This window comes from Sturnira hondurensis, unplaced genomic scaffold (assembly GCF_014824575.4).
Source record: "Sturnira hondurensis isolate 20B ecotype Veracruz unplaced genomic scaffold, ASM1482457v3 Scaffold0009125, whole genome shotgun sequence".
NCBI classification, from domain to species: Eukaryota; Metazoa; Chordata; class Mammalia; order Chiroptera; family Phyllostomidae; genus Sturnira; species Sturnira hondurensis.
In genome coordinates, this window is record NW_028081756.1 from 2,757,942 (window position 1) to 2,785,453 (window position 27,512).

General features: G+C 39.9%; 1 protein-coding gene across 3 annotated transcripts in view; it reads right to left on the reverse strand.

The window, feature by feature from the left end:
- Positions 1-27,512, reverse strand: part of ERCC6 (ERCC excision repair 6, chromatin remodeling factor) — an 89,895-nt gene that overhangs the window by 9,733 nt on the left and 52,650 nt on the right. For 2 of the 3 annotated variants that reach the window (XM_037056681.1, XM_037056682.1), the window contains exons 9-15: positions 13,991-14,161; positions 13,345-13,521; positions 8,806-8,922; positions 5,200-5,295; positions 2,122-2,337; positions 901-1,011; positions 396-515 (exon numbers count right to left, since the gene is read on the reverse strand). In XM_037056681.1, the coding sequence (XP_036912576.1) occupies positions 396-515; positions 901-1,011; positions 2,122-2,337; positions 5,200-5,295; positions 8,806-8,922; positions 13,345-13,521; positions 13,991-14,161 (1,008 nt within the window). The remainder of the gene's footprint in view (positions 1-395; positions 516-900; positions 1,012-2,121; positions 2,338-5,199; positions 5,296-8,805; positions 8,923-13,344; positions 13,522-13,990; positions 14,162-27,512) is intronic. The other variant, XM_037056683.1, reaches the window with a different exon arrangement.

The window sequence follows — 27,512 nt, forward strand, 5'->3', positions numbered from 1 at the left end:
TGTGAAACTGAAGCTAAGAGGAGCACGAAGGATACTCCCATGTGCCATTAAACTGCAGCGGACCCTTGAACACAAGCTAACTCTCGCTAACTCCTGCATGTAACTTCTACTCCCCAAAAACTTAACTACTAAGAGCCTACTGTTAACAGGAAGCTTATCCATAACATGAACAGTTGAGGAACATATATTTTGTATATGTATTATACACTGTATTCATACAATAAAATAAGCTAGAAAAAAGTAAATATTACTAAGAAATCACAAAGAAGACAAAATACATTTACTGTATTTACTGAAAAAAATCTACATAAAAGTGGACACATACAGTTCAAACCCATGTTGTTCAAGGATCGATTATATGTCACCAATACACTCCTTTTAAAAAATAAACAGACCTGTGTGTCTGTGCTTGGATTCCAGTCAGGATCATAGATAATGACTCTGTTTGCTCCCGTCAGGTTGACTCCTAGGCCACCCACCCGAGTAGTCAGAAGAAACACAAATATGGATGTGTCCTAGAGGTAAGACATACAACACTTAGTATGCACATTTAAGAGCAGTTAGAACTCTTCACCTCTGCCTTTCCATACTCTACGCATCCAAAATATTCCTTACATAAGGAATGTGTTATGTCCTAAAGACCTCTGGTGGTAAGTCAAGCTGTCATCTCATGACTCCTACTTTTAATGTCAATATTAGTAACATGTAAAAGTTGGATTTTCAATTAAAAATACACACACACATCAATAATCCATAAATGCATAAAGTTAAGAGCAAAACACCCCTCTCCACCTGCTGCTCAGTCCAGATATAAGCACTGCTCAGGTGGGTGTGGAAACACTTCCTGTCCCTCTGCATACAGTAGCACAATGGGAATCTACTGTTATACTCACTCTTTACCTCATTGAATCTTGTAATCAGGGGTTGTCTTGAAGCTATTGTAGTAGTACCATCCATTTTGAGGTAGGAATACTTTTGGGCTCTAACGAATACTTCAAGTAAGTCCAACATCTGTTTGGAAGAGAGGATGGGGAATAAGAGTTTAAAAATCAAATATGCACCCACAGTGAGTGCTTCTCTAATTTGTGTAAACAGTCATGCCTTCCCAACAATCCTTTTTTTTTTAAATATAATTTTTATTTAATTCTTGTTCAAGTACAGGTTTCTGTCTTATATTCCGAACCCCGCCCCATGCTCCCCGCCTCCCTCCCCTTTCCACCCCCCACCCTTAGTTATTGTCCATGTGTCCTTTATACTTGTTCCTGTGAGTCCATTCCCTTTTCCCCTATGATTCTCTCCCCTCTCCCCTCTGGACCCTGTCAGCCTGTTCCATATTTGAGTGTCATTGGTCGTATTTTGCTTGCTTGTTTGGTTTGTTTAGATTCCTGTTAACGGTGAGATCATATGATATTTGTCTTTCACCGCCTGGCTTATTTCGCTCAGCATAATGCTTTCCAGTTCCATCCATGATGTTGCAAAGGGCAGTAGTTCCTTCTTCCTTTCTGCGGCATAGAATTCCATTGTGTAAATGTACCATAGTTTTTTGATCCAGTCATTGACCGATGGGCATCTAGGTTGCTTCCAACTCTTGGCTATCGTGAATTGTGCTGCTATGAACATTGGGATGCATAGGTTCTTTTGGATTGGTGGTTCAGGGTTCTTAGGATATAATCCTAAGAGTGGAATTGCTGGGTCAAAAGGCACGTCCATTTTTAGTTTTCTTAGAAAATTCCATACTGTTTTCCATAGTGGTTGTACCAGTCTGCAATCCCACCAACAGTGAACTAGGGTCCCAACAATCTTAAGAGGGTTTCTTGCTTTGAGGTGGATAAATATAATTACTACAAGAGTTTTTTTGGTATTTCCCTGCCGCTAATTCATACAAGTTTTATAAATAGGTGGGCATTTATTTGAGTTCAAATCCAAACTCACCCTAACCCCAAAATCACAGATTAAGTCTTTTTAAAAAGCCAACTTCTGGGCACCAAATCTAGAGAAAGATCTAAGCTCCTAAAGCAATTTGCAGGCTGCAACCCCAGTATCAGCAGGCAGATTTGCTTTTGGAACCATTATTTTAGATTCTTTCCCATACTGTTTCCTGTATGAGATATGCATGCTCACCTGTCTTGACTGAGAAAATAGCAATACTCGTTGATCCTGCTTGTACCATATCTTCAACAAAGATTCAACAACTATCATTTTCCCAGAACGTTTCCAGTATCCAAACTTATCTTCCTCTAGTTCATCATCTGAAATACCTCTGTGATTCTTGGGGCCTCCCGAAAAGAGATCAGGGTGGTTGCAGATTTTTCTTAGGGCTATAAGTCCAGAGAAAATCTATGGTATAAAAGAATTATGTGCACTCATGATTATTTTGTGTAAACTCATGTTCACTCAGGAAAGAAGGGAAGGAGGCTGCTTGACATGTAACACAGGTTAAGAAGGAACTCTTTACTAGCTTCTTCCTCCCTAATCACAGCATATTCGGAGTTGGAGGAAATCAACCTTCACTCATCTTCTTTTCCTGATAGCTCAAGTTCTCTTGAAATAAAACAATTCTGTTGGGCCAAACATGTCTATATGGGTCATATTCAATTAATGATGGTTTCTTTTCCCTCACTGGAAAAAAAGGTATGCAGCTCACAACATCAGAAAAACTTTATATATATAACTGACATATCTTTTAAATGTAAATAAAAAATATTATACCCATCAAAGTTTTGGACAAATCAGTCATGTGACTTATCAAATGCATTTAAGTATTACATACCTACCCTGGCTGGTGTAGCTCAGTGGACTGAGTGCAGGCGGTGAACCAAAGGGTCACCAGTTGGGATTCCCAGTCAGGGCACAGGCCTGGGTTGCAGGCCAGGTCCCAAGTAGGGGGCATGCTATAGGCAACCACACATTGATGTTTCTCTCCCTCTCTTTTTCCCTTCCTTCCCCTCTGTCTAAAAATAAATAAGTAAAAATTTTTAAAAACTTAAAAAAGAATATTACACACCTAAGTACCTCACTAAAAGTTCTATAATTTAATATGAGTCAGAGGTTGAAGTCCAACTTACCTTTACACTAGTATTACATCAGAAAATATATCTGCACAGAAAATACACAAATGGGAAAGATGTGGACAGTCCATTCAGCAGGACAGACCAAGGGTGAGTACCTACTTTCCACGACTAGCAGAGAGATATCTTGCACAGCTCCCAGAGTGTAACTCAAATCAAGCTCACCAGTATAAAAGCCCAAGCAGAAAAAGATGAATCATAAATTAAGCCAGTAATCAAAGACTTTGATAGTTCTGACCAGTAAACAACAATTAAACAGCTATAGCACAAAAGATCTCAATAAATCGGGAACATTGCCAAAATTCACCGAAAGAATCACCTGTAACTCGTCTTCCTTTCCCTAGACCTGTGCTGTCCAACATAGTAGTCAAAAGCCACATGTAGCACAAGAAGTGTGGCTAGTCCAAACTCAGATGTGCCACAAATGTGAAATACAGTGGACCCTTGAACAACACAGGTTTGAACTGAACAAAGAGGGCCTTCTTATGTGAGATTTTTTTTTTTGATAGTCAGCCCTCCCTATCCATGGGTTTAGCATCCACATATTCAACCGTTGACTGAAACCAGTATTTTTGATCAGAGGCTGGGAATCTGCGCACACAGAGTGCCAACTATATGCATTTCTCCATGCTATTTTATACAAGGGACTTGAGCAACTTTGGATTTTGGTATCCACAGAGGGTCCTGGCCCAAATCTCCCTCAGACACCAAGGGCTGACTATAGTTAAGTTTTTGAGGTGTGAAAAGCTACAAGGAAATTTCTGATTGTATGAAGTGCAGGTGGAGTGCCAGTGCCCCAATCCCTGAGTTGCTTAAGGGTCAACTGTACCCAAATTTGAAGATTTACAACAAAAGAGTAAAATATCTCAAATATTATTTTAAAATTCTGAGTACATACTAAAGTCTTTTAGATGTATCAGGTAAATAAATTATAAAATTAATTTCACCATTTTTCTTTATCTTTTTAAATGCGATTATTAGAAGATTTTAAATCACACATGTGACTTACATTCTGAAGCTACCAGATAGTGCTGACCTAGACCACCTATGGTTTCACAACTTGGAGGCATGTGTAGATAAGGGCAGATTTAGAAGGGTTGAATAAATGTGAATAATTTAAAAACCTATCATAAAACACAAAATAATAAATTATGAGAGATGGTTAAAGAACTGAAATGACAATCTGGAGGAAAAAGCATGTAGATGTTAGGGAACACAAGTAGCCATTTCACCCGCACTCATCTCTTCACCTACCTCCATGCATAAACAAGAGTGCGGCTGAGGCAGCAGACCGTACTACTCAGCAGTACCTCCAATGAGCACAGATCAAGGACTAAGAGTGTCATATATGTCAGATAAGTAAAACACAATTCATATTTTAAGATACTGAAACACAAGCTGAACAGTTTACACAAAGCTTTAGACTTATATGCTGATTATAAACCTACTACATGCACTTTAAAAAAAGATTTTATTTACTTTCAGAGAGAGGGTAAGGGAGAAAAAAAGAGAGGGAGAGAAACTTCAATGAGAGAGAGAAACAGTTGGCTGCCTCTCCCACACCCCCCAAGCACGGACCCAGCCTGAAACCCCGGCATGTGCCCTGACTGGGAATTGCAACCTTTCTATTCACAGGCTGGTCCTCTATCCACTGAACCACACCAGCCAGGGCTACTATGTATCTTTATTGAGTAGACATTTACCTACAGATTTCTGAGCACTGCCAGTAACTAAAATGTTGTGCTAGAAAAATCTGTAACAATAATTCTTCTTCCTTACACCTGCTAACCCCAGAGTTCTGAGTCTGCTTCCCTGCATTATGCATAGGATCAGCAGTCCCTGAAGGACTCACCATTGCTGACCGTGTTGTCTAGTGATATTCTTCTATTACTAGACTATGCAGTGTTGGATTCAAGTGTAACAGTGCTTCAGCACAGATAAAAAGGGAGCATGCTGAATTTAACCATGTGGCCTCTTACTTCTGTAAGGGTTCCAATTTAAGTGAAGGCTTCCACTGAAATGTTTTCAAGAGAGTAACAGTGAATCTCTCCCTCACTAGTACCAGTTACCTTTCTTTTCCTGCTTCCCTTAATTTCACTGGCATGCATCATGCTTCCATCATTTAACTGACCTGTGTCTCTCCATTGAGAATTCTGTAAACTTCTTTCGAATCAATGAAATTTTGGTAGACTTTATGTTGCTCATCTGTAAGACGGCAAAATAAGACCTAAGATGGAGGGGAAAAAAAAAACAGAGCAACTATAATTTCAAAAACCTTTCTGACAGAACTAACATACCAACAAAATTTCCTATCAAAACAGTACAATGTATGCAATTTTAACAATCTATCTCTTGTCTGAAAAAACCAAAATGAAGCCACATTTTAGAGCTGAACAATGAGTATAGTTCCCTCCTTTAACCAGGCCCCATTTCTGTCATCTGTCTACCTCTTAGTCCCCACCCCACTGTCCTGACCTGGTTTCCTGCTCAGAGGAAGGTACAGGACTAGTTGCACAGATGTTCCTCCATCCTGGCCAACAAGTGCTTGGGACAGCTCACTTCCCGTGCCCCTCACCCACACTGCACTTCAGCAAACCTAACCAGGGACCTTAATTTCACCTGTACTCCCCTTTCCTGGAGTTCTAAGTGCAGGTCCACAAGGTCACTAGACTCATCTCTGGCAGGTACACCTAACCTCCCAGACCAACTGTGGGGACTACTCTATGCCATCACGTTCTAACTCTGCTTCTCAACCTTCCTTTCTTTCTGCAAGTCTACTACCGCCACCTCATAGCTTGACTTTATTCCTTGGCGAGTCATATTCCCAAGGAATTTTCCTTCAGCCACCCCTTCACTACCCACTGCATCTACCCTATAAACTTCCAAATGTATATTACCTCAACCTTCTGCTTCTCTACTCCTTTCTGTTAAGTGCTGGGCACTGAAAGTACGTCAGGACACACTCACCGCCCCCGGGCATCGTCCTGCAGCACTCAGCTCCTGGTCTCCAGGGGCATCCTGTGCACTCTCCACCCCACAGAACAGCTGAGACAACATTCCTCTCTCCCCAAGCTGCTCACCCACTCACCTACCTACCTTTGTCTCAACCTCTACTTAAAACAATAAAAAGAACAACAGCAAGATTAGAAACAGGATTGATTCTCTAGTATTCACCCCCAAAATGTATCTACTTCATCTGCCTCAGCTTATTTTCCTTTATTTCCAGAGGAATTGGTTCCTGAATGAGATCAAAAGCAAACTTTCAACCTTTCCACCAGATCTGAAATCCCTCTCATCTTCCTTAGGACAGAGTTCTACCCCTTAGACTCTCCAAAAATTGAGAGGAAAACTCCCTCAAAATGTAATGTACAATCACCATCCATTTCCTCTTTCTTGTTACTCATGAACCAGCACAATCCTGGAAGGCACTTCTGCAGGTACTACTGAAACTGTTATGGATGAGGTCACTAATAACTTAATTGCCACACACCAGATCCCTTAGCCTCATGATTCCACTTCCCCTAACCCACCTCTAGCCTTTCTACACAGGCCTCCCGTGTTCCCGGCTCACTCCTGGTCTACCTTCTCCTTAATGCTGCCACTCCCCTGGGCTGCTTATTGCTCCTCATTCTACATGGACTCCTTGGGCAAACTCACTGCTGCTTCTAACTTTAACACATTTTCTGCTCAGAGGCCATCTATATCCCAGCCTAGAACTCTCTTCAGAGTTTAAGTCCTTTTATCTTTTTGTAAGTAGACACTCCACTGACACTTCAAATGTAACCTAAATTAGACTCCTCAGCTGTCTTCTCTGAGTCTGCCCTTCTGAAGCCTCTGTTGCAGCAGATCCACCCCAGCATCCCAGTGAGAAACCTAAGTCACTAGACCTTTGAGTTTCCTCCTGCAAGCCCCATCCTTGCCTCAGTTCAGGCCCACATCTCTTCTAAGGACTTTCTACATTCTGACTAATTCATTCCTTTGCATCCATTTTCTTTCCTTATCCATACTTTCAAATGGTACCTGAGTAATCTTTCTAAAATATGCACCTGAGTGCTTATAACTCTTAACTTCTTAAATTCACATTTCAGTCCTTTAAAAATGGCAACAGAAAAGCCTCACCTCTTAATCACAAAGTTAACTGAACAAATTATTCACCTGGTACCTAGTGTGTGCAAATTACTATTTTTGGTGTCATGCAAAATCTGTAGATAAGTGAGCCAAAATCCTGACTTCAGGGAGTTCCAGTCAACTAGAGGCTCTACTGGAGAGCCTTGTGAGGTCTTCAAATGAACTTCTCTACATGTGTGTTTGTTTGAGGGGTGTGCAAACCTTCAAGTGGAGGGCACAAATGCAAATAAAAGGAAAAGTGGAACATTAAAAAAATTAGGAAGCGATTTGCCTTGGCTACTGCACAGAATATAAGAAGTATTCTATGATTCCACAGTAAAAATGAACGGTCACAAGCTAAATCAATATTCTTGGTGGGAAGAGGGATATCAAAGGTACATTGGTAGAAAGCCTTGGAAAAATAAATCCAGCAAAACTGCAATATTGCATGTAGTGGGAAATGCCAAACAATGTAGCGCGGTCACACTAACCGCACCACTCAGACTAAACTGCACTCATTTATGAGGATGTGAAGCAGAAATGGGAGGGAATGACAAAGAACAAATAAAACACCACAGCAACTGGTTGATCTAGAATTAAAGACAGCTCACAGGGTGGTGGCCTGAGTAATGCTGTGACAGAGAAGGGAGAACTGTAAGGGGAATGCTAAGACAAGGGGTAAATTTAGAAGTGAGTTTTGGCAGGGAGGGAAGAGGCAGTGATGTCAATAGTCTTGCTGACAGATCTCCCAGATCATTTCAGAGTTTCAACATTCAAAATGTACAATGCATTCTCTTTTAGATGCTGAACAGACAGTGCAGTCATCTAGTAAGATGACAGAACAGTAGGGTGAAATTTAACAGGATAATTCTTTTAAAACCTAAGTCAGATGATACCACTCCTTTGCTCAATAACTTCCTGTGAACTTCCTCTAAAGTCTTCACCTTGACCAGTGGGCCCTGGTGATCTGGCCAGAAATCTGACCACTTCCTTTCAGCCCTCTCCTTGCCCTTGCCCTCTAGCCACTCTGGCCTCTGTGAATGAACCAACACACCCCCACTTTCCATCTACCTAGAATGCTGTTCGTCTGAATTCCCTGTAACTCCCTCTTTCACCTTCTTTAGGCCTCTGCTCAACTGCCAGTTTATCAGAGAGGTATTCTCTAGCCTCCTCTTATAAAAATCTGTTTCCATATATCCTTGCCCTCATCTCCCTCTTCACACTTACTACCACTCTCCATTTGATATATTTATTTATGACTGTCTCGCTTCAAGAATTAATGTGAGTTCCACAAGAACAAGTGTTTTCTTTGTTTATTTCTATCTCCCAGGCAGGTTGTTGACATCTAATACAATTTGTAGCATGAATGAACTGGGGACTTGAGGAAATACAGTTCAGAGAGCAGCTGTGGGAATCCACGTGTTAAAGAGAGGTCTAAGTCTGTGGACTAGAGGAAGAGTTCTGCTGAGAGCAAGTGTTATAGCAGATTCACCTGTCACATACTGGTATATACAGATGCCACAGCAGTCTCTCCTGTCACATCACATACTGGTATATGCAAATGTTGATCAGCTGGCCCTAAAGCTCCTAGTACCACACCCATGTTTTAGTAAGTCCTGGATTTACAGACCTGTTCATTTTTATCTGGCAAAGAAAGACTCATTTTGACATCTGACTTCATTCTCCGCAGGAGGTATGGATTTATGGTATCTCGTAACACACATGCACACTTGTAAGCAGTTTTAACCTTTAGTAAAACAAAAGGAAAACAATTACTGCATGTTTAAGAAATGCATTCGTTCTTACCTCTCAACTGATTTCAATGTTTACAAAGATCATTTTCAAAAGAAATGACCAGCCTGCCTGGAGTGCCTCAGTGGATTGAGTGCTGGCCTGTGAACTAAAAGGTCACTCGTTTGATTTCCAGTCAGGGCACATGCCTAGGTTGCTGGCTGGGTCCCCAGTGGGGGACACATGAGAGGCAACCACACACTGATGTTTCTCTCCCTCTCTTTCTCCCTCCTTTGCCCTCTCTAAAAATAAATAAATAAATAAAAAATTTTTTAAGGAATGAGCAATGTTTATACGAAATTGGTTGGAAATGGTTAGAAAATGGTTTGGAAAAATTAGTATACGTTAAGTTTTGCTCCAATATAATGCTCCCGGAGGTGGGAGCTTTCATAATAGTATCAGTGAAAAAAATTAATCATAATATACAGTGAAAAGAGCAACTGATAATTTTGTAACCTATTCTCTTCTATACTTCGCTTTTATTACTGCATAGTTAAACCCTCTGGAGAAAAAACTGCTTTCAAACAAATCTCCATTTATAATCTTGTATTCTCCAATAGCTAGAAAGGAATTGCTACTCTGCAAGCTGAAGATCAAAAGCCAACTATGGGGGAAGCTGCTGCAATGGAAGCAACCAGATAATCAGCAGAGATTACTGCCCACTGGGGACTTTGGAGAGTAAGTTCAAGAAAAGTCCCATGATCCCCAAAATAAAAGGTCACTCTAGTCTACAATGGAGCATATGGTTCTGTAATGGAGCAGAGCCACACGAGATGGGCATTAACTGTACTCAGCAAAACAAAGACCCACAGCGTAGGCAACCACTCTCTCTGCAATTCATTTAAAGGCAAGCAAAGAATTCAATACGTTATTGATATTTGAAAAAAATCTAAATAGGCTTAACAAACTAGTAAATTATTCTTTAATGGAACTAGAAAAATTCCAACCAAAGTTTAAATTTAAGAAACCTGCAAAATGAATGAGAGGTTGATCATAATAAAGAAAAATTCATGTAACAAAATTAACATGGTAAAAAAGAAAACATTTTAAAAGACTCTAAGAATACCTCAAGTATGCATATATGTATGTTCATGTATGTGCGTTTACCTGATGTGTTTATGTGTGTAAACAAAAATAATAGGTTTTATTTAGAATAGCAGACAATAATAAAGAAGCTCAGTATCATTCAGACATTGATTAGAATTACCTTTAAGATGATGATCAGGTACATATTATGGGTTGTTAAAGCAGAGATAATTAAATTTCAGAATTTAAGAAGACATTACAGTCCCACCAAAGAAGCAAGCACTTATTTAGATTCTTCCTGAAAAGCTATACAGCTATACAGTGGGTTGAGACTAAACTGTCTCCTCCAGAAGGACTAGTGAGCTAGTTGGTTATGCTGGGAGACCAGGGCCGGATTGCTGAATGGCCTGGCCACTCACTTCTATTCTTTCTCCCACCTGTCCACCCCTCTGGGGAGCTCCCTGGCTCCTGGGCCACTGTGATGAGCTTACAAGGGTCAGAGCCCAAAGCAGCTGGGCATGGGTCTGGGTCTATTTGTTATACAAAACTCCCTAGAGGATGATGTTAAGCTCTAGACTGGGGTGGGGATGGGAGAGCAGAAATGAATAAGAACCCTATTTTAGCCTTCATGTCAAGCCACATTTTCCAGTTCAACTCTCAGGGAATCCTGTTTCAAGCAATAAAGTCGACTCTATTCATCCGCCTCTGGTGTCTTTTCCTCTGTCAGTAAAAAACATATGGGGAGGGGCATCCAACTGCATTTCCCTATTACTCCCAACTCCCCAGTGCTGTGGAAAATGGATACCTAGCTGAGCATGCCCACACTTCCTTCCTCTTTCTGACAAGGCAGAGTGATAATTACTCCCCAACTCTGCTTCTTCCAGAGCTAAGTGCTGAGTCTCAATAACCTTGAGAGTGAAAGAAGGTTCAACTAGATGACTTCTCAGTTCTAAAATCTTCTGCACAAGTCTATTGTACAAATCTAAGAACCAGTACCTATTTTCAGTAGTTACTTTGCTTCCCCATCTCCCTCCCCATCCTTTTAGGTCCTAGAACAGTCTCACTGCATCCCCAGGAAGCCTTTTTTGACTCCCACAAGTTCTGATAATTGGCCGTCTCCTCTGATCACAAACCTTATTACCACTTCATCATGTTTACCACTTTCCCCCGCACACCCACAGTAAACTGAGAATATTATTTAAAGGGAGGTTCTGGTTGCCAGCCACTTCCCATCATTTTAGCCCCAGACTAACACAATAAATATCTGCTAACAGACTATCTTCTTGGGATTCAATAATGCACGACAGCCAAGAACTTAAACAGAAAGGGGCAAATAAAAACAATACCTCTGCTCCCAAGGACCTTATAATCTAACAAGAAAAAAAAACAGGTAAGTGCACAAATTTCTGAAACAAGAACTTCAAGGAAGAAACAGACAAATTACATGGTTTCTAAGTACTTCCACACAAATGACTTATTAATCCCAAAGGAGAAGTGGTAACTTCAAAGAGTTTAGAAATCTGGCAAATACCACTCATCCAAGCAATCAGATCACTGCCAATTAATACCACCAGCAAAAAGATAAACCAAAAGCATGTGCCTTCAGATAGGAAGCACTGAGAAAGACATGTCACTTCTGTGATATTCTTGCCAAAAAAGCATAACCTGAATCTCATCACAAACAAAGCCAAAGTGAGGCACATTCTATAAGATAACAGGCCTGTGGTCTTCAAAATTGTCAAGGTGATCGAAAGGCATATGGAAAATTAGAGAAAGTGTACCAGACTAAAGGAGACTAAAGAGACATAGATATTACTAGAAGAACTAGCAAAGTGTAAATGACATATACTTTAGATAACAAAATTATACCAATGTTAAATTTCCTCCTGATTCTAATGTTTATGCTGTGATTCTATAAGATAATGTCCTTGTTCTCAAGAAATATACACTGAAGGATTTGGAGGAAAAGGCATTTTCTATAACTTGTTCTCAGATGATTCAGTAAAAAAAAAACAAAAACCATACATTTGTGTGCATGTATGGAGAGGTGGGGAGAGGGGGGGAGGGAAGGAAAGATCAAGCAAATGCAGCAAAATAGGAGCAAACTGTTAACAACTGGTGAATGTAGGTGGAGAATATATAGAAGTTTTTTATGATTTTTGCAACTTTCTATTAAACTTGAAATTATTTCAAAATAAAGAGTTTCAAAAAGAACACTATAAATGAAGAATAATAGGGATTCACCAGAGAAAGAGAGCCCTTTCTTTAAAAGTTAATTAAAAAACATTCAAATGTCAAAGTATTAAGACTGGTGTTGACAATACTCTAATTTTAAAGGTCCAAAACTCTTTTCCTAATTAAGTATTTCAAAACATGTGAATGTTTCCTTTGGTGAAAGGCTTTCTCTGTGGCTCACTCATGACCTGGCCAGTGCAGGCCCTACCTGAGAGCTGCACAGAAACCCTGGCTCTCACCAAGGTGAAGCCTGCCCTTAGGTCAGCTTCATGTCCTGGTGTTCCTGCCTATGACAACTCCATTCTACCAGTCACCCAGGCCTAAAATTTCAGGGGTCAGCTGCAGCAAGCTTATCACCACCTATGCCTTTTCCTTTACTTTACCAGCCTCCACATCTTGTTTTCTACTGCCTAAAAAATTGCCACCTGGGGCCCTTGGTCTACACCTTCTTTCTCAGGACCACTATCCAGGTCCAGGTCCTCATGATCTCACCACAATGATTCCTACAGATCCCTCAATGCCAGCCTCCCTTCCATAACTACTTGTAGCCTGAGTACCCCTCTGAGGAACTGCCCTTTCCAGTGTCCTGCTCAGACAACCTCAGTGGCTGCCTGAGAACCTCTACCTCCTTTTCAAGGTTCCCATTTCCAGAATCCACAGCTTTCCTGCTACTTCCTCACAGCATCTCCAGTCCAATCAAGTGTGTCTCTTCACTGCCTATGGCCATATAATGTGGCTGTTGTCTTAACCTATTGCCCTTGTTCTTCTGAGCCTGTTTTCCCAGAATCAAGATAAGGGAAACCTGTCTCACTCATTAAGTCTTCCTTGAACAATTCCTGCTGGTTTCCCCTTTTCTAAAACTTTATACTACTTTATAAGACGTACTACCTCAAACTGGACTAAATTATATGTTGTCCAGAACTGATTCACTCCTGTTTCATAGTTTCTGACTGCTCTAGAGTATTTTACATAATTTTTAAAAACTCATCTGAAAAAACATGAGCTATCAAGCAAAAATAATTTTGTAATTTTTATCAGATACCAATATATAAGCTTGACCATTTATATTCTGAACAATTTGGCTACAAAGTATATATTAAAATACTAAAAGTGTTACCTGTACTGGGGAGGCATTTGAATATCCCCCCATGGTGATGGGGACCGAGAACTGCTCCATAAATACAGGTAATGTGCCTAACTTTCCTGGGAAGATAAAGTCAAAGAGTGACCACAGCTCACGGAGGTTATTTTGCATTGGTGAGCCAGATAAGATGATGCGATGAGGGGTGCGGAACTATTTTGGGAAAGAAAATATTTTTTATTAAATTCACCCTTTAACAGATAATCACCAACCCTACCCAAAACACCCCCACCCAATCTTATTATTTAACACATTACATATCATTTTGGTCTTCTCCAAAACACAGAAGACATTTTATACAATTTAAATTCTTTAATTACATAAGGGAACAATTTTTTTCTTATTGTTCTGAATACTATGGACTTGAGTTGGCTTTGGTTATATTCTAATAATTGATCCCTACAAGAGACATTAAGTAATGTAAGCAATTAGAATATTTAAAAAACATAATTAAGAGCAAGAATAAAAAATTTTGTGCATTAAGGCAAAATGTATATTTTAAATTCCTTATGCAAAGGCACAAGGAAAGATTAAATGAGTGTGCTAACTAAAATCGGGGAGTTTAGTCTCAATTAAATACTATTATTCACCTGGAAACCTCCCATGTTATAAGAGTTCATACCTGTTTGCAAGCAAGAGTGATAGCAGCATTTGGATTTCGAATTTTGTGTCCTTCATCCAAGATCACATAGTGCCAGTCATGCCTACTAATATTATCTTGCATCAGTCGGATGTACGAGTAAGAAGTGATTAAGATTCCATGACAATGAACAATATCTTGAATTAGTTTCTCCTAAATTGATGATGAAATGGTAAAGCCAGTTTTAAATAAGATAAGTTAAATAAGCATGGCTCTTAAAATGACAATCTTCCAATCATGATATACTCTAAAGCACATAATAACTATGTGTACAAACACAGTACATACAATTGTAATTGTACTTTATCAACAATGGAAGGTTACTGCATGTTTCACTCATCTGTAAGAAGTAAATACTACATATCCACTATTGGGGGATAGCTCAAAAGAAGACTCCCAAAAGTTACAATATACAAACACTCAATTTTTATTTTAATAAATACATTTTGTGTCAATTTTTGTTAGGCTTAAAATAAGACAGATAAGTGACTTATTTTAAAACAAAAGCAAGAAAATGAGAGAAAGCCAAGGAAACAAGAAAAACAAATCCAGGCACTCTAATGATCAATAACATGAATTCCAGGAGGACAGCGTAGAAAGGATATAAAATAAATAATTTTAAAAATGGTAGAGATATTCCGGAAAATGGCGGCGGAGTAGGACGGAGCAACTCCAGTTCTCGTACCCCTGGGAGAAAATCCTGGCAGATTTACTGAAGAACAGAGCAATAATTCCCCAACCAACAATTCCCCAGCATTTATGAAAATAAGAGACCAGAGATAGTGACGAACCAGACAGCTACAGGTCGTTGGGGTCTCAGGGATGTGAGTAAGGACAGAGGCGGCCAGGCCGGCGGCAGCCATTGGCTGGCGTGAAAAGACCTCGGAGCCACGGCTGCCACAGCAGTCAGGGCCCAGAGGCTTCCGCCTGCGCCCAGCGACAGGGGCGTCTGCCACAGAGGACTCATCGGGACCCTGGCACCTGTGAGTAAAGACAAAAGCGGCAGCAGCAGGGCCGGCTGCCCTTGGCCAGCCCGTAACACCTCGGAGCTGACGCTGCTGCCCCATTAGGGGTATAGAGGCTTCAGTCTGTGTCCAGTGCCATGGTGGACTCATAGGGAGCCCAGCACTCAGTGGAGCATTGGGCCGGCTGTGGGGTCCTTGGAAGAGCTGGCTCCCTCCCTCACCATCTAGGCGGGGCTGGGTGGCAGAGACCTGCTGTCTAGGTGTGCAGGGAGGGTGGCAACGACAGGGGGCTGTGTTCAGTTGCGATCTCTGTGGTCGCCTGCCCACCAGCCTGCCAGCCCAGGAAATTTGAGAGGAGCATTGTCTTAACCAGTCAGGTTGGGGATTGGGCTGGGCTGAGAGGCACGCTTTCTGGAGAAGTTTTTACTGGAAAGTGGACTGAGGTGTTCTGTGAAGGCAGCTAGACTTGCTTCTCACCCAGCCACAGGACTAGGAAGGGCCAGTACCAGATCCCGTGGGACCGAGGCAGTCTGTCAGGCAGGCAGGCGCCCGCACCGCAGTCTGGTAGCCTGGCTGGCGGGCGGGTGTGCACCTCGGCCTACAACCCAGCCCACAGAGGGGTCCTGCCGAAACCAGAAAAAACAGATGGGACAGTTTGAAACCAACAAGGAAGGAGGTTTTTTTTTTTTAACTTTTTTCAGTAATCATATATATTTTTTAATTTTATTGTTGCTATATCTTTCAGTACTCTGTTCTTCTCCTTTCTTTTTTCCTGTTTTAGTCCTTCTTCCTTTCACCCCAAACGTATTCCTTTTTCCTCACTTCTCTTGCCCTTTTTTTGTGTGTTTGTTTGTTTGTTGCTTTCTATACCACTGTAAATACTTCAAAACACATCTCTTGGATCTTAGCCCACTTTACAGATTCCTGAATTCTATCACTGTAGTGATTAACTCTACTTGCTCACACACTACATCTATTTACTATTCTTTACTCTCACCTTACCTCAAAAGCTGACCATGAGCAATCACACTGCTTTCTAGATACAACTCACAAGCCTTCCCTCCCCAACAAGAGACTTGTCTTTGGTCTATCCTTTCTTAAAAGTGGCAAATTGGGTTGAAGATTACAGTTAACACTATATAGAGCCTAAAGATCTTCTATCTCTTCCCTACCAGCTGTGACTGTAAATATCATAAGTACTCTCCTGCTGTCATAAACCATTTTGCCTCCACCTCCAGCTGATCACACACACACAAAGAAAGGAGTAGGTGTAAGTGGAGAACATCAAGATACCTGCAGGAGACTGCACCACTGAATTTCACAGGTATTCTACCACAGAAGTTCACACCATAAACCTAGGGAGTCTAAACGGATCAATTTAAGATGCTGAAGCTAACAAGAAGAGTCTCATAAGCAATGGGAAGACAAAGAAACAATGCCCAAATGAAAGAAAAGGTGGAAGTCTCAGAAATAATCTCAGATGAAAGAGAGGCAAGTCAGCTATTAGATATTGAATTCAAAGCACTACTTACCAGGAAATTCAAGGAGCTCACAATGTGCTACCAGAAACTAGAGGGGAGCAACCAGAAACTAGAGGGGAGCTACCAGAAACTAGAGGGGAGCTACAATGAGCTCTCCGCAAACTATATCAACATGAAAAAAGAAATAGAAACTATCAGCAAAGGCCAACAGGAAATGAGGAATACAATTTCGGAACTAAAGAACATAGTAGAAGGAATGAAAAGCAGGATCGATGAGGAAGAAGATCGCAACAGTGAGTTGGAGGACACAGTAGAAAGAATCTCCCAGACAGAGCAAGAAAGGGAAAAGAGGCTCAAAAAGAATGAAGAGGCACTAAGAGAAATGCAAGATAATATGAAACGTAATAATATCCGAATAATAGGAATACCAGAAAGAGAAGAAGAAGAACAAGGGATAGAAAACCTACTTGAAAGAGTAATGATGGGAAACTTGCCTAATTTGATGAGAAAAAGTTACACGAATCCAGGAATCACAGAGAGTCCCATTCAAGAGGAATCCAAAGAGGCCCACTTCAAGACACATCATCATTAAAATGGCAAATTTCCCAGAAAAAGAGAGAATCTTAAAGGCAGCAAGGGAGAAAAAGGAAGTAACATACAAGGGAGCCCGAATAAGGTTAGCTACTGACTTCTCAATGGAAACACTCCAAGCAAGAAGAGAATGGCAAGAAATATTTCAAGTAACGAGAACCAGAGGCCTATAACCAAGGCCACTTTACCCAGCAAGGCTCTCAATCAAGACAGAAGGCCAAATAAAGAGCTTCCAAGACAAAAGAATATGCCTCCACCAAACCAGCTCTACAAGAAATACTAAAAGGGCTGCTTTAAGGAAAGGCAGGAAAAGAGAGAGACAAAGAGGAACTGTGGTACAAAATTGGCAATGGATAAGTACCTATCAATAATAACCTTAAATGAAAATGGATTAAATGCTCCAATCAAAAGACATAGAATAGCTGAATGGATTAGGAAGCATGACTCACACATATGCTGACTACAGGAGACCCACCTCAGGACAAAAGACCATCACAGAATAAAAGTGAAAGGCTGGAAACAAATTTTCCAAGCAAATGGTCAAGACAAAAAAGCCGGGGTAGCAATTCTAATATCAGACAAAATAGACTTCAAAAAAAAGGGCCATAAAGAGAGACCCAGAAGGTCACTTCATAATACTCAAGGGAAGAATCCACCAAGAAGACATTAACATCATAAATATATATGCACCCAACATAGGAGCACCTAAATATATTAGAAAAATCCTAGAAGACTTCAAGAAAGATATTGACAGCAACACAATTATAGTAGGGGATTTTAACACCCCACTGTCAAAAATGGACAGATCTTCTGAACAAAATATCAACAAAGATATAGCTGCACTAAACAACACCCTAGATGAAATGGACTTGACAGATATATACAGAGACCTCCATCCCAAAGAAGCTAAATACACATTCTTTAAAACAGCACATTGAAAATTTTCAAAGATAGATGACATGATAGGACACAAAATTAGTCTCAACAAATTCAGAAAAATAGAAATCATACCATGCATTTTCTCTGATCACAAAGGACTGAAATTAGAAACCAACCCCACAGGAAAAAACCCAAAACAGCCAAAATCATGGAGACTGAATGCTATGCTATTAAACAACGAATGGGTCAAGATTGAAATTAGGGAAGAAATCAAAAAGTTCCTGGAAACAAATGAAAATGAACTCACAACAACCCAAAACTTATGGGACACGGCCAAGGCAGTCCTGAGAGGGAAGTTCATAGCAATACAGGCTTACCTAAAGAAAATAGAAACATTTCAAACAAACAACCTAACCCGATGCCTGCAAGAATTCGAGGAACAACAACAAAGACAGCCCAGAGTAAGTGCAAGGAAGGAAATAACCAAGATCAGAGCAGAATTAAATGACATAGAGACTAAAAGCACAATTCTAAGGATGAAAGAATACAAGAGTTGGTTTTTTGAAAAGATAAACAAAATAGACAAGCCTTTAAGTAGGCTCATCAAGAAAAGAAGAGAGAGGACCCAAATAAACACAATCAGAAATGAAAGAGGAGAGATTACAACTGATACCACAGAAATAGAAGGGATTGTAAGGAATTACTATGAAGAACTGTATGCCAAGAAATTTGAAAACCTAGGTGAAATGGACAAATTTCTAGAAAAATATAATCTTCCAAAACTCAATGAAGAAGAAGTAGAAAGCCTGAACAGACCAATAACAGCAAATGAAATTGAAGCAGTAATCAAAAAACTCCCATCACACAAAAGCCCCGGACCAGATGGTTTCACAGGAGAATTCTACAAAGCGTTTAAGGAAGAGCTAACCCCTATTCTTCACAGACTATTCCAAAAAATCCAAAATGATGGGAAACTCCCAAACTCTTTTTATGAAGCGAGCATTATCCTAATTCCAAAACCAGAGAGAGACACAACAAAGAAAGAAAATTACAGGCCAATATCACTGATGAACATAGATGCTAAAATCCTCAACAAAATATTGGCAAATCGCATCCAACAATACATCAAAAAGATCATACACCATGACCAAGTGGGATTCATCCCAGGGATGCAAGGATGGTTCAATATCCGCAAATCAGTAAATGTAATACACCACATAAACAAAAGCAAGGACAAAAACCACATGGTCATATCAATAGACGCGGAAAAAGCTTTTGATAAGGTACAACACCCATTTATGATAAAGGTACTCAGCAAAGTGGGAATAGAGGGAGCATTCCTCAATATAATAAAGGCCATATATGAAAGACCTACAGCCAACATCATACTGAATGGGCAAAAACTGAAAGCTTTTCCACTAAGATCAGGAACAAGACAAGGTTGTCCACTTTCACCACTTCTATTTAATATAGTATTGGAAGTTCTAGCCACAGCAATCAGACAAGAAAAGGAAATAAAAGGCATCCAAATCGGAAAGGAGGAAACAAAACTGTCACTGTTTGCAGATGACATGATAGTGTACATGGAAAATCCTATAGACTCTACCAAAAAACTGCTGGAACTAATAAATGAATTTGGCAAAACAGCGGGATACAAAGTCAATATCCAGAAATCAAAGGCATTTCTGTATACTAACAATGAATCAGCAGAAGCAGAAATCAAGAAAAAAATCCCATTCGATATAGCAAAAAGAAAAATAAAATATCTGGGAATAAATCTAACCAAGGAGGTTAAAGACCTGTATGCAGAAAATTACACAACACTGAAGACAGAAATCAAGGAAGACACAAACAAATGGAGACGTATACCGTGTTCATGGATTGGAAGAATTAACATCATCAAAATGTCCATACTACCCAAAGCAATTTACAGATTCAATGCAATACCTATTAAAGTACCAATGGCATATTTCACAGACATAGAACAAACACTTCAAAAATTTATCTGGAACCATAAAAGACCCCGAATAGCAGCTGCAATGTTAAGAAAGAAGAACAAAGTAGGAGGGATCACAATACCTGATATCAAACTGTATTACAAGGCCACTGTAATCAAAACAGCCTGGTACTGGCATAAAAACAGGCACATAGACCAATGGAACAGAATAGAGAACCCAGAAATAAACCCAAATCTCTACAGTCAATTAATATTCGACAAAGGGGGCAGTATCATAAAATGGGGTAAAGATAGCCTCTTCAACAAATGGTGTTGGGAGAACTGGACAGCTACATGCAAAAAAATGAAACTCGAGCACCAACTTACATCATACACCAAAATAAATTCAAGGTGGATAAAAGACTTAAATATAAGCCATGACACCATTAAAGTCCTAGAGGAGAACATTGGCAGGAAAATCTCAGATATTTCACGCAGCAACATTTTTACTGATATGTCCCCTAGAGCAAGGACTATAAAGGAAAGAATAAACAAATGGGATCTCATCAAAATAAAAAGCTTCTGCGCAGCTAAAGAAAACAGCATTAAAATAAAAAGACAACCAACTGTATGGGAAAACATATTTGCCAATGATACCTCAGACAAAGGTTTAATCTCCAAAATATACAAAGAACTCACACGACTTCACTCTAAGAAGACAACTAACCCAATTAAAAAATGGGGAAAGGACTTGAACAGACACTTCTGCAAGGAGGACATACAGAGGATCCAGAGACACATGAAAAGATGCTCAATATCACTAGCTATCAGAGAGATGCAAATTAAAACTACAATGAGATACCACTTTACACCGGTGAGAATGGCTATCATAAACAAAGCAATAAACAACAAATGTTGGAGAGGGTGTGGGGAAAAGGGGACTCTGGTCCACTGTTGGTGGGATTGCAGACTGGTACAACCATTATGGAAAACAGTATGGAATTTTCTCAGAAAACTAAAATTGGACTTGCCTTTTGACCCAGCAATTCCACTGCTGGGATTGTATCCTAAGAACCCTAAAACACCAATCCCAAAGAACCTATGCACCCCAATGTTCATAGCAGCACAATTTACAATAGCCAAGAGTTGGAAGCAACCTAGGTGCCCGTCAGTAAATGAATGGATCAAAAAACTATGGTACATATACACAATGGAATTTTATGCTGCAGAAAGAAAGAAGGAGCTCCTACCTTTTGCAACATCATGGATGGAACTGGAAAGCATTATGCTGAGTGAAATAAGCCAGGTGTTGAAGGACAAATACCATATGATCTCACCTTTAACAGGAAGCTAAACAACAAAACAAACAAGCAAGCAAAATATAACCAAAGACACTGAAATAGAGAACAGGCTGACAGTGACCAGAGGGGAGAGGGGAGGGAGTTTCAGGGGAAATAGGGGAGGGATTTAGAGGAACATATATAAAGGATAGATAGACAACAACTGAGAAGGGTGGAAATGGGTGGGAGGGGGGAGCATGGGGGTAGGATGGGATGGGAGTAATAGAGAGAAAAGTGTACCTGAAAAATAATTAAATAAAAAAATTGGGAAAAAAATTAAAATGGTAGAAAAAATTCTGAAGAGAGACTGGGGAGAAAAAATTCTGAAGAGAGACTGGGTCTATAAAGCAAAACATACTAGAATATCAGTCAGAAACATTGAAAAAAGACATAGACTTAGGCAGATATTTATTAAATGTTTGAGTTCCAAAAATAAAGAAAAACAAGAGAAAATACCGTAGCTTCTCATCGGAACAAAAAAGAAAAAATTCCCCTCAGAGAAAATATTCTGCCTGTGTTGAACACCTTTTATGCAATATTAAAAAATTCAGAAAATAAAAAAGGAAAATCTTCTCCATAATTCTAGAGGAAAGCGGTGACTCTCGAATTCTGCATTGATCCAAACCAGTAGCCATGCTTGAGAGGAAAACAAACTCCACCTTCAGACAGGCCAGGTCAGAAAAAAAAGCAGCAAGGATGGGATAGGTGTAGGTCACTACACCCAGACAGCATAGGGCTGTCTGTACACAACAGAACTTCCAGACCAAAAAGCTCAGCCCATAGTGTGAAGGCAACTTTGAAAGAGGACAGAGGTCCTTTTTAACACCCATTTTACTATTCATCTTTTTTATCTTCTTTTTCTTAGATAAGTTCCTTTGACATTTCATGTAATAAGGGCTTGGTGATGATGAACTCCTTGAATCTGACCTTATCTGAGAAGCACTTTATCTGCTCTTCCCCAATCTGGCAAAGGAAATAGACTCAATGTGATTTCTCAATGTGATTGAGAAGCGCAGAGATATATAACAGGCTGGTACCACACCTACAGGTGGTAGATAAAAATCAGAAGGGATCTCTCGTGAGCAAGGGGCCCCAGCCACACACCAGGCCCGTCAGCCCAGGGTTCCAGTGCCAGGAAGGTAAATCCCCATAACTTCTGTCTGTAAAAACCAGTGAAGATTGAAGCTGTGGAAGACAGAAATGCTGGAATCCCAGACAGTTTCTTCTTAAAGGGCCTGAGCACAGACTTTCTCAGACTTCAGCTCTGAGCTCTAGCACTGAGGCAGCAGACTGAAAGGCCTCAGAGACATATGAGAAGGAACTGAATTGTCTGTCATCAGGGCAAGAGCTGGAACACAGCTTCATCCCACACAGAAGTGCTGGCACATTGTCCCTTTTCTGAGCCCTCTCCCAACACAGCCACAGAGGTAGCACTTAGGCACCATATCTGACACTCCACCAACCTGGCTGACATTGTTTACCCCACTCTAAAAATTTGCAGAGGCCCTGCTCTAACCAACTTTCAGGCCCACCCAAACTTTTTACAGTGGCTTTTCCATATGAACGGCTTGTCTTGGCTCATGCTTCAGATTTTCTGAAATCCTCTTAAAAAAGCAGCACCTGGTTTTAGCAAACCCCGTACCTCTTGCTAAGTCAGCCGAGGCCTGGCATTAGCAGCAGGTGGCCTTGGTACACAGCTTGGCCTCTCCTGGGAACCTCCAAGACAAGCACAAGTAGAAGACGTCTGCAGATGAGTTATGCTGTGTGACCCAGGACAGAACACAGGCGGTGGCTGACCTTGGATGTGCCAACAGCAATCAAGGCTCAACTACAAAAGGAGGGTGTACATAGTCCCCACAGTGGGTGCACCTCAAGTACCCAGGTTGGGTTACATGGGAGGCTGTGCCACTGGACCCTATAGGACACTTACTACATTAGGACACATTACCAAGCCTGGGAGACGTAGCAGCTCTACCTAATACACAGAAACAAACACAGGCTGCCAAAATGAGAAGACAAAGAAACATGGCCCAAATAAAAGAACAGACCAAAACTCCAGAAAAAGAACTAAGCAAAATGGAGACAAGCAAGCTACCAGATGCAGAATTCAAACACTAGTTATAAGTATACTCAAGGAACTTAGTGAGGACCTCAACAGCATAAAAAAGATCCAGTCAGAAATGAAGGATATGCTAATTGAAATAAAGAACAATTTATAGGGAGGGAATCAACAGCAGAGTGTATAAAGCCAAAAATCAAATCAGCAATTTGGAACATAAGAGAACAAAAACACTCAATCAGAACAGCAAGAAGAAAAAAAAATCCAAAAGAAATGAGAACAGTGTAAGGAGCCTCTGGGACAACCTCAAGTGTAACAACATTCACATCATAGTGGTGCCAGAAGGAGAAGAAAGAGAGCTAGAAATTGGAAACCTACTTGAAAAAATAACAACAAATAACTTCCCTAACTTGGTAAAGGAAATAAACATTCAAGTCCAGGATGTGCAGACAGTCTCAAACAAGAAGAACCCAAAGAGACCCACCCTAAGACACACCATAATTGAAATGCCAAAGGTTAAAGACAAAGAGAGAACCTTAAAGGCAGCAAGAGAAAAGCAGTGAATTACCTGCTTTTCCCTACAAGGGACTTCCCTTAAGACTGTCAGTTGATTTCTTGAAAGAAACTTTGCAGGCTAGAAGGGGTTGGCAAGAAATATTCATTCTAAGTGATGAAAAGCAAGGACCTACAACCAAGACTGCTCTACCCAGCAAAAAAAACATTTAGATTTGAAGGACAGACAAAGAGTTTCCCAGACAAGAAGGTAAAAGGTTACATCACTACCAAACTAGCATTGTATGAAATGCTCAAGGGCATTCTTTAAGAAGAAGATGAAAATCAAAAATATGAACAATACATACATATCCATCTAAAACTGAATCTAAAAAATAAAGAAGCAGAAACAGAAATCATAAATACAGAGAATGTTTTGATGGTTGTCAGATAGGAGGGGGGATTAAAGGGATGAGTGAAAAAGGTGAAAGAATTAAGTATCAATTGGTAGTTACAGAATCATCATGGGGATATAAACAGCATAGGAAAAAAAGTGGTCAAAGAATGCACATGCATGACCCACAGATGTAGACAACAGTGTAGGGATTGCCTGAGGGTGTTGGGGGTGCTGTGGGGAGCAGGACAATGAGGGAACTATTGGGACAACTGTTATGGCATAAACGATAAAATATAATTTTAAAATAAAATAAAATACAAACAAATTAAGATACAAAGGATCTGAGTTATCATAATTAGTGAGCTCCTTTCACTAGCAATCAGCAGTGCTTCAGACCACTTAAGAAATACTCATTCTTTACAATATTCAGAAAGGCCAGAATCAAACTCATCAGTCAATGCAATATGCTAAAAAGGAAAATGAGAAGATTAATAAGACAAAAACAAACATTAGTGAATCTTAAAGAAACAAACTGGTAGAGATGATAAAGCAAAACACTAAACAATTCTTTAAAAAGACCAAACATAACAAACAAATCTCTAAAAAGTTATGCTGAAGAACACATACACTCAGCATGAGAACTGTCCAAAAACTGTCTCCACAGGTACAGAGATCACAAAATGTTAACCACTACTGTGTGACCTAATTCCAAAATAATCTGAACATCTGACAGAAGATGACTGTTAACACAACAAATCACCAAAATGAATCCAAGAAAAATAAGACACACCAATTAGACCAATACTGAAGAACTTGAAAAAGATGTTATGGTCTTCCCACCAAAGTCTACCACACCAAGGGTTTCATGAATGAAGCAGGAATTGATTCTGTTATTTAATCTGTTTCAAAATCCATTAAAAGATAAAACACAGTCCAAATCATTCAAGTTAAGCTAGTGAAAGGTGTCTTCAAAACTGAGAGACTCAACATATTACAAACACATTACTTTACAAATAAAATTTAACAATGTATCAACCCAATATGTCTATTGCAGGAATATAAGAATAAATACCAGGAAATCTAATACATATAACCACAATCATAAAAACTTTATAAAGTTTAATAGCTTCAAAAATGACATCTTAATAAACTAGGATTAGACTATTTTTTAATTAAATAAAGCACAAAAGGGTATATAACATGGGCCAAGAAAATTTTGATAAATAAAAATGAAAATGAGGAAATTATCTTCTTATATGTCATAATACACTTAACATGTCAGAGTCAATAACATTTGCTTCAGAGAATAACACCTAGTTCCTAATGAAGGTTCAATGGGAGAGCTACTATTATTATGACTGCTATTTTGCCATCTTCCTATTCACTATTTTCAGTGCCTGGACAATACTACATTAAAGGCCACACATGATTTAACCATTTCCTGACTTTCTACCTGATGATGAATGCAACAGTAAATACCTTAGGGCTCACAGCCTTACAAATGTACATACAAGCTCTCCCAGGACTTGCCTTCACTGACCTCTCCCTGACTGCACTGCCACTTGCCCTGCCACTTGCCCTGCCACCTGCCCCACCACAGTTGCTGTCAAAGCAGCAGACAGCACACCCCACCAGTCCCAGGGCCTTTAAAAGAAGCCAGTGATGATTTCAATAGTCCCTCCACATCTAATTTTTCCATGAAGAATCTGTGCAGGCAAATTATCATGACTCTACCCCTATTCTTCCCTCCTGAAGCACAGCATCTGCTAGAAGTCATGAGACAAACAGCAGCAAACTGAAACCCAAAATGTTCCATGACCCATTTAATTCCAGGCACAGAACTGTGTGTATACACAGAGAAAAGGGAGATGAAAATAACTACAACTGCTTCAAGTGTGAAATACAGAAGTTAAAATTACCACTGGGTCATAGCCAAACCCTGCAAATGTGGACCCTGCAGCTCCTAATTGCTGGATGCACAGAATCACCATGGTCATTCCACTGGCGTCCAAGGATCGCCACCATGAGCTGGATTCTGGACATCACTTCTCCAAATTAAACAAATGAGATGCCAGGCCTCTCGAATATATATCACTGGAACCATGTTCAGTTTCTTTTCTATGTTTAAGGACTGAAGTTTATTTTTAAAATTCTGTAATGTTAGCTTATAGAGGTGTAATGATAAATAAGAATTAAGAAAATACTTTTATAAGAAGAATATTTTGAAAATGCCACCATTGAAAAGATAACCTGCACTTATTAAATAGCCACTGGGTAAAAACACATCTAAGACTATTTTGACCTGATTCAATCACAGAATTCTGTAACTGCTTAGCAGGAGTTTCAATAATGGTGAATTGTTGAATATTATGGACGTCTCTATCCAAATACTTAAGACAAATTATCTCGGGCGGTTTCAAATTAAAAGCTTGTAAAATATGTAACCTCTCTCCTAGTTTTTGCAATTAATAGGGTATGTCTGCAATTAGCCTGACTTACTGAATGCAGAGCTGTTGTCATTAAAAGATGTCTGTGAAAGTACTACTGTTATTAGGGAGGCTCAGGAGACCAATCGCTCCTAGAGGGCAAACAGTGGACTGGTAGAAAACAACAGCCATAAATCACACTGTCAGGCAGTGGGAGAGCAAGAGGAGCACCGGCACATGAAGGCCATTCATGGTAAACGCAGCATGGCAGCTTCCCAGGCAGGACTTACTGCACCTGTAATTAATTAAAATTTCCTTCAAGCTAAATCTTTAATAAACAAGGATTTGTGCTGACAATGAAGAAAAAAGGACTCCAACAACATAATTTTACAATATACCTCACAGAACAAGCATAACATCTATCATTTCTTGTACCAGGTGAATATACCATCTCTAAAGTTAATAGAAATCACATCACTTTGCATAATAATGTGTACTCAGAATGGATCTGAAATATTTAGAATGATTGAGGGACTGTGGCTCTTTTCTTTTATGTTTTTACTCCCAGGTTTTTAAAAAGTCAAGTTTTTTTACTCCAGTGTTTCAGAATACAGGCCCCTTTTTTTTTCCTGGCATCTTTTTTTTAATTTAATTATTGTTCAAGTACAGTTTTCTGTCTTATATTCCCAGCCCTGCCCATTTCCCCCAGTGCTCCCCACCTCCCACCCATTTCCACCCCCCACCTTAGTTATTGTCCATGTGTCCTTTACACTTGTTCCTGTGAATCCTTCCCCTTTTCCCCTATGATTCTCTCCACTCTCCCTTCTGGTCCCTGTCAGCCAGAACACAGGCCCTTTTAAAGAACACACCAAAATAGGTTCATCGGATGTCCATGTTTTTGTGTGATCTTTTCCTTAATCACACCTTGTAGTTGGCCC